Source organism: Bison bison, unplaced genomic scaffold, assembly GCF_000754665.1.
Source record: "Bison bison bison isolate TAMUID 2011002044 unplaced genomic scaffold, Bison_UMD1.0 scf7180017864233, whole genome shotgun sequence".
Taxonomy (NCBI): domain Eukaryota; kingdom Metazoa; phylum Chordata; class Mammalia; order Artiodactyla; family Bovidae; genus Bison; species Bison bison.
Genome location: NW_011494805.1, coordinates 407,106 through 422,090, shown reverse-complemented (window position 1 = coordinate 422,090; position 14,985 = coordinate 407,106). Strand labels below are relative to the sequence as shown.

The window sequence follows — 14,985 nt, the reverse complement described above, 5'->3', positions numbered from 1 at the left end:
AAAGTCTGCCACTGTTTCCACTGTTTCCCCATCTATTTCCCATGAAGTGATGGGACCGGATGCCATGATCTTCGTTTTCTGAATGTTGAGCTTTAAGCCAACTTTTTCAATCTCCACTTAACTTTCATCAAGAGGCTTTTTAGTTCCTCCTCACTTTCTGCCATAAGGGTGGTGTCATCTGCATATCTGAGGTTATTGATATTTCTCCCGGCAATCTTGATTCCAGCTTGTGTTTCTTCAAGGGCTGTATTCTGGGGGTTTCGCCGCTGACGGTAGGACAGGCACTTAGCTCTGGATCTTCAGAGTGCAGTTTTTCTCTTAGAGGTAAAAGCATGAATCTAAGATGTGGAGTGGGAGGGTGTTCAGGTAGAGTTCTGAAAATGTATCAGGTGATGGCTGCCCGTTGCCACTCTGAGCTCCGGATTAGAGCCTGCCTGTGGTTTCCTGGGAGACGAAGACGTAGTCTGCCTTCTCTATAGGTTCCTTGTAATCCCTGCTGAGGAGTATTCGAGTCATTCCTGGAATTCACTGAACCCTTTGGTCCACCCCTCTTCCTTCCTTTTTGAGCCCTGTTGTAAACTTAGTGCCTGGTACTTCGGCGTTGTGATTTCTCTTCTTTTGAATGGAGAGGGTAAGTGTGTGTTTGGTGCATCATCTTGAACCAGAAGAAGCTTGTTTGTAGTTTAGGTGTAGCTCAAATACCACCTTTCTCTTAAGGCTGGTATAAGCGCTGCAGTGAAAAGACTGCTATTACTTCTTTCATGAGACTTGTTTTATTGTGCCTTTCCTGCCTCATTCTACACTGATGTATTTATCTCCTTTCGCTCTCCTTCCCTCCTTTCTCCTACTTTAAGTCATACCTGTACACAGTCATGAACAGTGATTAGGGGTCTATAAATTATTATCAGTGAACTTTTTTTTAGTACCTCACGGTGATAATTACAGAGTAAATACTCAATACGTATTTGTGGACACTTCAAAATATGGGAGGATACCATCTGATTCTTGGCTGGAAACCAAAGTTATATAGTTTCATAATTTGTTTTATGTTAAAACAGATTCAGCTGAAGAATAAAAGACCATTACAGAGTGACATTCAGAAATCATAAGGATTTGGTTTTGTTTATTTATTTGGCTGTGAGTGAAAGTCACTCGGTTGTGTCCAACTCTTTGTGACCCCATGGACTCTACCATCCCTGGACTTCTCCAGGCAAGAATCCTGGAGTGGGTAGCCTTTCCCTTCTCCAGGGGATCTTCCCAACCCAGGGGTGAAACCCAGGTGTCCCGAACTGCAGGCGGGTTCTTCCCCGCTGAGCAGCAGGGCAGCCCTTGTTGGCCGTGTTAGGTCTTTGTGGCGGGGCGCCGGCTCCTCTTCGTGGTGGGGCGCCAGCTCCTTGTTGGGTGCTTGGGCTTCTTGAGCTTTGTCACGCAGGTGAGGCTTGCTGCTCCGTGGCATGTGGGATCTTACTTCCCTGACCAGGAATCGAACTTCTGTACCTGTACTGGAAGGCAGATTCTCAATGACTGGACCACAGGGAAGTACCAGGAATTTGGTTTTAGACAAACTCAGTCACCTGTTATGTGACTTTGTTGACTCATCTGTAAGATGGAGATAACAAGCCCAGTTCTACTTCAAAGTTCTGAAAATTTAATGAGATAATGTATGAAAAAATACTTTGTAAGTTTGGAAACACTAAAAAGTGTTGTCAGTGTGTCTTGTTTTGTTTTTTACTCAAGATGTATCTTGTTGGTATACTTTATCACAAACGGGGCTTTTAAATTTTTCTGATATTTTTGTGTCCTGGGTTCTATGTAAATGCAAAGTATGCATTTCCCCATCACAACTGGACTATCAAATGATTGAGAATAATATTGATTAAGATTTTGTTAGTCACTGTTAGAGAATGGCTATATAGAAATTAAATTGACCTCATCATGTAGTTCTTACCCTCCTGGGATATAGCGTTTTGAGTGTTTTCTTGTTTGACTGTTTTTATGAGATATATATTTTCAATTTAAAAATAAAGGGAATGAGTAGAAGAAAGAGACACTGTTGTATAGAAATATGTCTTAAGGCCATAATGTCAGCATTTTAATCGTATAATTATCAATAAAAATGCTTGAGTGATTAATCAGGAAACAGTTGAGTTAATACAAAGTCAGGAAATTAATGTTCTGTGCAGGTATTGAAAGATTTTATTTTTGCTTTTGTGACAGAGTAATAGTATGATTTGTATCTCAATGCTTGAGAAAACCTGTAGCATTCTCTGCTACTGTTTTCTTCTTTCCAGTTTTTAAAAACTGAGCTTTTTGGGTTCATAGAGTGATAGAGTAGAATTGGTACCTAATTCAGAGTCAGGCTAGTTCTGATTCTGTCATTTAAAAAATCTTGGCACCATGGGTCTGTAAGGCACTATTGTGTGGTAAGAATAGTAATCGTTTTTTAGGCTTGGTATGATACGAACTTTACAAAGTTCTTATTTTCAGGTGTTAATTTCATTTTGAGATAAGACCTGTCCTGTCTTTTTCAAGGGAATTTGTGAGGATTAAGAATATATTGTAGGGACTTCCCTGGTGGTCCAGTGGTTGGGAGTCCACCTTGCAATGCAGGGGACACAGATTCGAGCCCTGGATGGGGAACTAAGATCCCACATGCTGCAGAGGAAGCAACAACTGAGCCCTCTCACTCCAAAGCCCATGGGCCACAAGGAGAGCCTGTGCACAGCAACAGAAGATCCTGTGCGAAGCAGCTAGACCTGATGCAGCCAAATAAATAAAAATTAAAAAAAAAAGAGAGAGAATATATTGTATGCAGTTTGAAAAGTATGAAGTCCTGCATATATTTCAGGTATAATAACAATTTAGTATTTATTCATAATGTCATAATCATGGCTAGAAGAAATCTTTGAGAAATATCTGATTACCATCTCATTTCATGGTTGTGCTTTGCGTAATCTTTGAAGTTTATAGAACATTGGAACATTCGGTTTCTGCCTTCAGAATTTACAATATTATGGGGCTTTGGAACATACAAGAGAGTTTAGATTTAAATTTTATAGATTTGATGACTTCACACTAATAATGATAGTGTGATAGTATGATAATGATAGCATGAATGTAATCAATCATGCCAAATATAAAGAATATAATTATGTTTATTTTAGTTAAGTAGTAACATTGTTTTGACATGATAACTGCAAGTTTTCCTGTAGCCTACATACAGATTTTTGAAAATATGCTTTGATTCTAAATGATTTACAAAGATTTTACTTTTTTTCTTTCTTAAATGTGTAGATCTTCAGTTTTGTGTGTGTGTGTATTTTTCTGGTTTCTGTTCATAGCAGCTTTTCCTGACCATGGAGAATTCTAATCTGCTTTTAATAAATCTACATAATTTTTTTTTCTTCTCAGAACTGGTTCATTACCTCGTTCATCTGAACAATTGCTGGGCCACAAAGAGGGTCCACGGGATTCAGTCACATTATTGGATGCTAAAGAATTGCTTAAATTCTTTACCTCAGATGGATTACCAATTGGAGATCTTCAGCCTTTACAGATTCAAAAAGGGTAAGTTATAAACTTACAACTTCCAATTAATTTTTTAAGGAATCATTTTAAAAGCACATTGCCTCTTATTTCTTCAGTTATGTGTTTAGATCTAACATCCACTTAGATGTTCTGTGCCACTTTGACAAAATCTACAAGTTTGAGCCCAGTGTTTATCAGTTGGCCTTAATTCTCACATGTCAGCCTAATGTTCTACTCTTTGTAGTGTTGAGTATAAAGGAAACAGGAATAATAAAAACCACCTTAACATATTTCTTATAGAAGTGAGCTTCTATTTCGTAGACAGATGGCAATACTTTTTCAGAAAAATTATAATTTGACTTGCAAAAAATTTTTTTAATTCTCTTTTCTATCACTTTCTAGTTTTGACTTTACTACTACTTAATCATAACATTGTCAGTTATGCCTAATAGTAGCAAAAAGGATAGCCTTTCAACTGAGAAGAATGGGAAAGTATAATAAAAATGATTTTGAAACTATACCAAGTAAAACTCACTGTCAACTTGAATAATTTACAACTAATTTGACTTCCAAGACAGCTTCCACTAAGTTGCTAATTAATACAATCAGTTCAGTTCAGTCACTCAGTCGTGTCCAACTCTTTGCGACCCCATGAATTGCAGCACGCCAGGCTTCCCGGTCCATCACCAACTCCTGGAGTTCACTCAGACTCAAGTCCATCGAGTCGGTGATGCCATCCAGCCATCTCATCCTCTGTCGTCCCCTTCTCCTCATGCCCCCAATCCCTCCCAGTATCAGGGTCTTTTCCAGTGAGTCAACTCTTCGCATGAAGTGGCCAAAGTACTGGAGTTTCAGCTTTAGCATCATTCCTTCCAAAGAACACCCAGGACTGATCTCCTTTAGAATGGACTGGTTGGATCTCCTTGCAGTCCAAGGGACTCTCAAGAGTCTTCTCCAACACCACAGTTCAAAACCATCAATTCTTCGGTGCTCAGCTTTCCTCACAGTCCAACTCTCACATCCATACATGACTACTGGAAAAACCATAGCCTTGACTAGATGGACCTTTGTTGGCAAAATAATGTCTCTGCTTTTGAATATGCTATCTAGGTTGGTCATAACTGGGTATTGCAAAATTGTGACATGAAATACTTGTGAGATTTGAATACCTTGTTCACTGCCCCAGTTTCTTCTTGTTAATCCATTTTTCTGAGAATCTTCCAAAGGACTTTAAAAATTATACAACATTTTGATTACTTTTACAAAGCTTGTTTTGGCAAGTAGGACTCTTTGCGACCCCATGGACTGTAGCCTATCAGGCTCCTCCATCCATGGGATTTTCCAGGCAAGAGTGCTGGAGTGGATTGCCATTTCCTTCTCCAGGGGGTCTTCCTGACCCAGGAATCAAACCCGGGTCTCCCACATTACAGGAAGACGCTTTACCGTCTGAGCCACCAGGGAAGCCCGAATTTAAGGGTTGATTTTGGAAAGAATTTATCATGTGCGTGGTCACTAAAGAGAGAGAGAGATGGGGAGCAACTTAGGAGATATGATGGTCTTAATAGTTCTGAGTTTTAATGACTTAATGATTTTAATGACAAAAACAGTATAATTTTAGAGTAATTTTCTTATAGCTTTGAGAGATTGATAATCCTTTCTGTGGGAATCAAGAAAGGGAAGAATTATTTATACGTTTTCATCTATTTAGTTATTGGATTCCTGTCCTTCCAAATTATTAAGCGTGAACTGGCAGAGTCAGATGGGTTTGCCAAAACTGAATTATGTAGGTTGTACTCTTTTTGACCAGAATGTCTTTGTAGCTGCAGTGTCAAGGAGGGATACTATTAATTCTCCCTGTAGCTTACCAGTGATTTATCTAGGGAAGTTTTATATAATTCCTTGATGTTAGTAAAGAACTATGTCATTATCAACTATATCTTGTGTTAAAGTTGAAGGATGAGCTTTCATGGTAATGACTCAAGGACCTGTGGGCTTTTAATTAACTGTCTACTGAGGAACCACCTGAAAAGCAATATTAAGCAAAGTACAGGAACGACACCTGTACATATAAACGAAGTATTAAACATTGACAAAATCCATACTAATAAAGCATTTCCTTCAGAAAGAACAAGGTGTGAGTAAAATTAAACACAAATAGATAAAGTTGCTGGGAGAGATTAAAATAAATGGAAGACAACGTGGTAAAAGAAGGAAGTGAAATGCTAGGCACCTAAATAGTTTTATATTACAGAATTATTCCCTTGAATAGCTAGTCATAAAATACTGGGATCATTGCCATTTATTAGTGTTACTTTATGTGAAGCACTTTAAATGAATGCATTAGAATATAAATCCTGGTTTTCAGGATTCATTAACTTGCATATGTCTTACATTTTAATGTAATAATTTCAAATGCTTATCTTAAACTCTATAGATAACATTCAGTGTCATATGGGCAGTTTTCATTACTAAAGCCAAAGGGGGGAGTGTGATAGTGAATTATTCTTGATACTCCACTACCTACTTGTTTTTCTGTTTACCATTTGTAAGTCTTCTGAAGTCAAGCCCCTGGTGTCTCCTTCTGCCTATTACCAGTGTAAAGAAACTTGCATAATTCTCCCATTCCTACCTCTAACCTGTTCTGAGCTCCAGGAATCATGATGCAGTTCATCAGAACAGTGCCTCCCAACCCAGGCAGAGAAGGAGGGCTCTTCTTAGAATAACTCAGAAAGCTTAACCTGACTGTAGGTGCCGACGTGGAGGGGCTGAGCGTGAGTGTTTATTTAAGTTCACCACGGGACTGGTTCCAACACACCTGCTGATTGGAACCAGCGTTAGAAGAAGAGCTGAGATCAGCAGTTAGTCTTTATATCCACTGATGTTTAAAAGGTCACTGATTCTTAAAATAGGTGTCAAAATGACTATGTTCCCAGGCATAGAAAAATCTGGATTCCCCATGTGGTATAGTAGGAACTAAATACCTCTTTTGTTACTGAAGATTTGAGTTTGACTTTAATTATTCCACTGCAAGAAAAGAATTTAACTGTTAATAAATGCATAAGCAGTTTACTACACCAAGAATAACATATGCTTCAGGAATAATGCTGCTTCTTGAATTTCCCCTACAGATCATGTTCTATTCTTCATTTAACCATTTCTCAGAATAGTTTTGTAAAATAAGTAATATTATCATATTTAGAAGCTTGGGACAGAGAAAATGTAAGTGACGAAACCCCTAGGCTTAACCTTACTTCATTTTCTTCTTTGGCTTCCTGATATAATTCAGTTTTAATCCCATATAATATCTAGTTATAGAGAAGGAAGTCAGACTTCCTTCTTTAGACAGTTTCTTGAACTTTCTCACCAAATATATGCAAATGGAAAGCTTTTTGTTTCAGGGAGAAGACTTTTGTCCTGACACCAGAACTTAGTCCTCAGAAACTTCGCGGTTTACCTTTTGAAAAAGCTTCAGTATGTCATTATCATGGAATTGAGTGAGTTTTTAATTTTCATTTTATTCTTCTGTGTGTTCTTAATGTGGCTTATCTTCTGTGACTGTGAAGAATGACTAACAAACTGATAGAAGTTGAGATAGAGAACCAAAGAGAAAGTATGTCAAAAAACCCTCAAAAAACAAGTATTACATACTCAAATAATTTGTCTTCTGTTGGTAAAAGAAAGATATCTGTTGATTGATCAGTTTTATATTTAAATGTCCTATTATTAGTTATTGGGTATTTTAGTCAGAATTATTTTGGCCCCTACTTTGTATATTGTATGTAAATGTATATTTACACTACTGGGCACATTGATATTCTCTGGTCATTGTAACTGCCCAGAAACTGTTAGATGAAATGTATTCTCATTTGCAATATGTTAATTGTGTGTACATTTTTACGGAATTTTAATTGACCTGTTTGAATAAAATTTCAAAGGGTTCTCTTACTTAGAATTAGAAGCATCAGCAGTTCCTGAGGCCATGTGTGCATCTACCATTCACCGGGATAAGAAAGGAAATGATGGAAATAATATATTTTAGGTTAAATTTGCAAGACCCTAGTGATTCATTTTGCAAACTATTTCACATTCCTAAAGCAAAGAATTATTTTATATTGATTTTCCATAAATGAAAATAGAAAAGGACTTGATTTTACCTTGATCTCTTGCCTTCTCCAAGAAGCACCTTTATCAGTGAGCAAAAGAGATATACTACTTTGGTTGTCTTGTAAACTTAATCTTTATGTGACATAACTTTAAACCTTCTTTACTGATAGTGATTCACTCAGGGGCTAAAGATACAAAAGACTGTAAGACAAGTATTTTGGCCCTTAAGAAACATGTACTCTAGTAGGGGAGAAAGAAAGACATGACTTTAGTAGGATGTCAGTTCAATTCAGTTCAGTTCAGGCGCTCAGTCGTGTCCGACTCTTTGTGACCCCATGAATCGCAGCACGCCAGGCCTCCCTGTCCATCACCAACTCCCGGAGTTCACCCAAAATCATGTCCATTGAGTCGGTGATGCCATCCAGCCATCTCATCCTCTGTCCCCTTCTCCTCCTGCCTCCAGTCCCTCCCAACATCAGAGTCTTTTCCAGTGAGTCAACTCTTCACGTGAGGTGGCCAAAGTACTGGAGTTTCAGAATGTAAACGGTGTTAAAAATACCAGTATATAACACTTCCCAGTGTGTGAAACAAGTAAACACCACAAATTGAGAATTCCAGTGAGGACATCTGAACTAAGTTTGAAGGAATGAAGAGGAATTTATCTGACCGAAAAGGCAGTGTCTATGGGAGGAATGAAAACCACAATCACAGGAAACTAACCAAACTGATCACATTGACCACAGCCTTGTCTAACTCAGTGTAACTATGAACCATCCCATGTGGGGCTACCTAAGAAGGACGGGTCATGGTGGAGAGGTCTGACAGAATGTGGTCCACTGGAGAAGGGAATGGCAAACCATTTCAGTATTCTTGCCTTGAGAACCCCATAAATAGTATGAAAAAAACAAAAAGATAATGACACTGAAAGATGAACTCCCCAGGTCAGTGGGTGGCCTGTTGGAGGTGCTACTGGAGATCGGTGGAGAAATAACTCCAGAGCATGAAGAGGCTGAGCCAAAGCAGAAACAACATGCAGTTGTGGATGTGCCTGGTGATAGAAGCAAGGTCCAATGCTGTAAAGAACAGTATTGCATAGGAATCTGGATTGTTTGGTCCATGATTCAAGGCAAATTGGAAGTGGTCAAACAGGAGATGGCAAGACTAAACATTGACACTTTAGGAATCAGTGAACTAAAATGGACTGGAATGAGTGAATTTAATTCAGATGACCATTATATCTACTACTGTGGCCAAGAATCCTTTAGAAGAAATGGAGTAGCCCTCATAGTCAACAAGAGAGTCTGAAATGCAGTACTTGGGTACAATCTCAAAAATGACAGAAGATCTCTGTTCATTTCCAAGGCAAACCATTCAGTATCACAGTAATCCAAGTCTTTGCCCCAACCAGTAATGTTGAAGAATCTGAAGTTGAACGGTTCTACGAAGACCTACCAGACCATCTGGATCTAACACCCCAAAAAGATGTCCTTTTCATTATAGGGGACTGGAATGCAAAAGTAGGAAGTTAAGAAACACCTGGAGTAACAGGCAAATTTGGCCTTGAAGTACAGAATGAAGAAGGGCAAAGGCTAATAGAGATTTGCCAAGAGAATGCACTGGTCATAGCAAACACCCTCTTCCAACAACACAAGAGAAGACTCTACACATGGACATCACCAGATGGTCAACACTGAAATCAGATTGATTATATTCTTTGCAGCCAAAAATGGAGAAGCTCTATACAGTCAGCAAAAACAAGACCAGGAGCTGACTATGGCTCAGATCATGAACTCCTTATTGCAAAATTCAGATTTAAATTGAAGAAAGTAGGGAAAAACACAGACCATTCAGGTATGACCTCAATCAAATCCCTTAGGATTATACAGTGGAAGTGACAAATAGATTCAAGGGTTTGATCTGATAGAGTGCCTGAACAACTAGGGACAGAGGTTTGTGACATTGTAGAGGAGGCCTTACAAATAGCTGAGAAAAGAAGAGAAAGGCAAAGGACAAAAGGAAAGATATACCCATTTGAATGCAGAGTTCCAAAAAATAGCAAGGAGAGATAAGAAAGCCTTCCTAAAAGAAATAGAGGAAAACAACAGAATGGGAAAGACTAGAGATCTTTTCAAGAAAATTAGAGATACCAAGGGAACATTTCATGCAAACAATGGGCACAATAAAGGATGGAAATGGTATGGACCTAACAGAAGCAGAAGATATTAAGAAGAGGTGGCAACAATACCCAGAAGAACTATACAAAATAGATTTCATGACTCAGATAACCACGATGGTGTGATCACTCACCTGGAGTCAGACATCCTGGAATGAGAAGACAAGTGAGCCTTAGGAACCCTCACTATGAACAAAGCTAGTGGAGGTGATGAAATTCCAATTGATTTATTTCAAATCCTGAAAGGTGATGCTGTGAAAGTGGTGCACTCGATATATCAGCAAATTTTGAAACCTCAGCAGTGGCCACAGGAGTACAAAAGGTCAGTTTTCATTCCAATCCCAAAGAAAGGCAATGCCAAAGAATGCTCAAACTACCAGACAATCGTACTCATCTAACACGCTAGCAAAGTAATGCTCAAAATTCTCCAGCCCATAGGCAGAGGAACCAGAGATCAAATTGCCAAAGCAAGAGAGTTCCAAAAAAAACATCTATTTCTGCTTTATTGAGTATGCTAAAGCCTTTGACTGTGTGGATCACAACAAACTGGAAAATTCTTGAAGAGATGGGAATATCAGACCACCTGACCTGCCTCCTGAGAAATCTGTATGCAGGTCAGGAAGCAACAGTTAGAACTGGACATGGAACAACAGACTGGTTCCAAATAGGAAAAGGAGTATGTCAAGGCTGTATATTGTCACCCTGCTTATTTAACTTATATGCACAGTACATCATGAGAAATGCCGGGCTGGAAGAAGCACAAGCTGGAATCAAGATTGCAGGAGAAATAATAACCTCAGATATGCCGATGACACCACCCTTATGGCAGAAAGTGAAAAAGAACTGAAGAGCCTCTTGATGAAAGTGAAAGAGGAGAGTGAAAAAGTTGGCTTAAAAATCCACATTCAAAAAACTAAGATCATGGCATCTGGTCCCATCACTTTGTGGCAAATAGATGGGGAAACAATGGAAACAGTGACAAACTTTAATTTTTTGTGCTCCAAAATCACTGCAGATGGTGACTGCAGCCATGAAATTAAAAGACACTTGCTCTTTGAAAGAAAAGCTATGACCAACCTAGACAGCATATTAAAAAGCAGAGACATTGAGTTGCCAAAAAAGGTATGTCTATTCAAAGCTATGGTTTTTCCAGTAGTCATGTATGGATGTGAGAGTTGGACCATAAAGAAAGCTGAGAGCTGAAAAATTGATGCTTTTGAACTGTGGTGTTGGAGAAGACTCCTGAGTGTCCCTTGGACTACAAGGAGATCCAACCAGTCCATCCTAAAGGAAATCAGTCCTAAATATTCATTGGAAGGACTGATGCTGAAGCTAAAACTCCATTGCTTTGGCCACCTGATGTGCAGAACTGACTCATTTGAAAAGACGCTGATGCTGGGTAAGATGGAGAGCAGGAAGAGAAGGGGACGACAGAGGATGAGATGGTTGGATGGCATCACCAACTCAATGGACATGAGTTTGAGTAAGCTTTGGGAGTTGGTGATGGACAGGGAGGCCTGGCGTGCTGCAGTCCATGGGGTCGCAAAGAGTCGGACACGACTGAGCAACTGAACTAATGCGAGGAATGAAGTGCAGTGGTACAGATTCTAGGAGGAGGAAATAACATTTTTGTTTCTGAATAAGACTAAAGACGTATACTGTACTATATTGAGACCAAATCATGAAGATCATTGTTGACGTGAGAGGGAGATTGTTCCTTATTACTGTGGCAGTAGAGGAAACCTTTATTTTTAAAGCATGAAATCATATGCTTGGTTTGTGCCAGTGAAAGAAATCTCATTGTCTGTTGATAAACTGAGGTGAAGTATTTCAAGGAAGACATGTGAAAGGACTGAAATACTGTCAACACCGTATGAATAAGGAGAATGTGGGAGCTGGCAGCATCTTAAGGCCATTCGTGCACGAGACAGGAGACACATAGGACCAGTACACAGTGGAAGGTGTTTTCTTTACCAGTCAGCCATTTAAAGTTACGTTACGAACGTAAACTGAAACAGCAGCGAGAGTCCTCTCCACCTGTAAGACCACACTGATAGTACAGGGCATGAGCCACCAGCTCGGAGTCTAAATTGTTGCTACCTGTATGGGAGAGTGATCAGTTCAGTTCAGTCGCTCAGTCGTGTCCTATTCTTTGCAGCCCCATGAACCGCAGCATGCCAGGCCTCCCTGTCCATCACCAACTCCTGGAGTCCACCCAAACCCATGTCCATTGAGTCGGTGATGCCATCCAACCATCTCATCCTCTGTCATCCCCTTCTCCTCCTGCCTTCAATCTTTCCCAGCATCAGGGTCTTTTCAAATGAGTCAGCTCTTCGCATCAGGTGGCCAAAGTATTGGAGCTTCAGCTTCAACATCAGTCCTTCCAATGAACACCCAAGACTGATCTCCTTTAGGATTGACCGGTTGGGTCTCCTTGCAGTCCAAGGGACTCTCAAGAGTCTTCTCCAACACCACAGTTCAAAAGCATCAATTCTTCTGCGCTCAGCTTTCTTCACAGTCCAACTCTTACATCCATACATGACCACTGGAAAACCAATGCCTTGAGTAGATGGACCTTTGTTGGCAAAGTAATGTCTCTGCATTTTAATGTGCTCTATAGGTTGGTCATAACTTTCCTTCCAAGGAGTAAGCGTCTTTTCATTTCATGGCTGCAGTCAACATCTGCAGTGATTTTGGAGCCCTGAAAAGTAAAGTCAGCCACTGTTTCCACTGATTCCCCATCTATTTGCCATGAAGTGATGGGACCAGATGCCATGATCTTCGTTTTCTGAATGTTGAGCGTTAAGCCAACTTTTTCACTCTCCACTTTCACCAAGAGGCTCTTTAGTTCTTCTTCTCTTTCTGCCATAAGGGTGGTTGCCGGGAGCCGGTGTGAGGAGCTCCACCTGTGGCAAAGGTCATGAGGAAGGAGGCTCGGCATACGCAAAGGCGGGATCGAGCATCAGGAGTCCCCCTGGAAACTCTCGGCAGGTGGTGTCATTTAGATATCTGAGGTTGTTGATATTTCTCCCGGCAATCTTGATTCCAGCTTGTGCTTCCTCCAGCCCAGCGTTTCTCATGATGTACTCTGCATATAAGTGAAATAAATATTATTTACTTAGAGAGAGTGATCAGTAATTTACCAAAAGCCATGCAGTTTTGTATAGTATCAGATTGATAACCTTTGCTCAATGATAAAATTAGTGTATACACTGAAAGTAATTTTGCAAGGGTACTTTTCATAGTGTTATTTCAAATAAACATTGGAAATAAGGTCTAACTGTAGGAGCTTGGTTCAATAAATTATAGTGCATCCATAAATAAAATTCCCATGTAGTCACCAGAATAGCTAAATTAAAACTGATCAGTATTGACAAGTGTATAGAACAATCAGAACTCTCCAATATTATTAGTGGAAGTATAAAATGGCATATTTAGTTCAGAAAAGGATCTGGCAGATTCTTATGAAACTGAACATAGCTTAAACCCCATGGCTCAGCATTTCTAATAGTCATTTTCCTAAGAGAAATGAAAATGTAACACCACAGAAACACTTGTAAAAGAACCCACAGAGCAGTTGTATTCATAATAATCCAAACTGGAAATAGCCTTATTTCATCAATAGAATAGATCAATAAATAAACTGATATGTGTATGTAACGCAGTACTACTAAACAGTAACCAGGAGCAACACATGTACATGGAACAACATCGAGCTTTTGTCTGTGGGAAAGAAAAGAACAGTTGAAATACGAATTTGAGGAGTTTATAAAATGAAACCCCCTTAAGCAAAAGAACATACTAGACGTGACTCCGTTTCCTTAAGCCTGAGCCTTTGAGATCAAAGCAGTGAATGTGCGGGTAAGCACAGTGAATCCGGAAACTCGCTTTTCCAAGTTCTGCTGTAAACTGTGTAGGCCGACTCCTCTAAACAGCGCTCAAGTGAAGCCTTAAAGTAAATAAGAAACTGCAGAGAGTGCTCTCCTCCTCTTACGTTGCTGTGACCCTTGGGAGTCCTTGAGCTCTTGCTCTACTCAGGCTTAAGGTATATTTGGAAGAAATATATAAACTGTTTAAGTGTAAATCAGTGTTTTCCAAAGGCAAAATGAAATCTGTCTACTGTTGGCTCGTTTTTCACTTGTTTCTCTTATCCTGGAGTGTAAGAGCCCGTTGATTGTAAGATGCAGCGTCTTCTTGAACAAACTGAAATTCCACTGTCAAACTGTGACCGTCAGGTGGCCGCACTGGTCTCTTGTTGCGTTGAACTTTCTTTCATCTGTTCCAGTGTGTTTGGGAGTTTTTCCAGCGTTCACTGGCATTGCTTGATGTGTGCTCGGCAGTGTCTTGTCTGTCTTGTGTTGATAGGTTAGTACAGCGGCAGCTTCATCTTCTGTTAGGTATTTTTCTTTCTCTGGATGCAGAAAGCACTTGGCTGTTGTTCTGTGAGAAAATACGGGCGTGCACTCCTTCATCCAGGAGTGGGTATTGGCTCCCCTGCTGTCCAGGGTCACCCTGCGCCTGCTGCTCTGTCTCTGGCCCTTTCTGACTGACAAAGTCATGTCTTGTTTCAGTGCCAAACGATAGGAACATCATGGTGAAGACATTTCAGATGGCAATTAGAGTCAACACCGCGGTGCCTGTCATTCAGTTAAAGGCATGACGCTGTGAGCAGCTGTGATCGAGAGATGGTAGAACTGGAAGGAAAAATCTGCGTCTTAGAATCGAAATCTTAGAGTAGGAAAAATTGTATTGGAGTCAAACTATACATTTTTTTCCTCTCAAAAATTTCCTGTAGGCTAATCAGGGATTACATTTCCTCTTGCCTACAGCTTGTCCTTAGCATTCATGGTTCTTAGTTGTATTCTAGATTCTGTCAGTTGCCCAGGATAGAAATAGGACTCATCAGTAATCCTTAGGGTTGCTGCTGGTTTTTAATGAAATATGTTTTATTAAACAACGGACTGGAGAAAGAATGTTAGAGAGTTGAGAGATCTAGGTTCTAGTCACTTTTCTGCCACGAATTAACAATCTTAGTTTTTTCCCCTGTTAAATTGTTGGGTTATATCAGAGCTGTTTCAGTCCTAGCTACAATTTAGAATCACCAGCTGCTGCTGCTGCTAAGTCGCTTCAGTCGTGTCCGACTCTGTGCGACCCCATAGACGGCAGCCCACCAGGCTCCG

General features: G+C 39.9%; 1 protein-coding gene across 1 annotated transcript in view; it reads left to right on the top strand.

The window, feature by feature from the left end:
- The window catches only part of MTBP (MDM2 binding protein), a 78,223-nt gene that overhangs the window by 50,218 nt on the left and 13,020 nt on the right, over positions 1-14,985 (top strand). The window contains exons 18-19 of the mRNA XM_010846235.1: positions 3,412-3,567; positions 6,927-7,022. Coding sequence (XP_010844537.1) covers positions 3,412-3,567; positions 6,927-7,022 — 252 coding nt within the window. The remainder of the gene's footprint in view (positions 1-3,411; positions 3,568-6,926; positions 7,023-14,985) is intronic.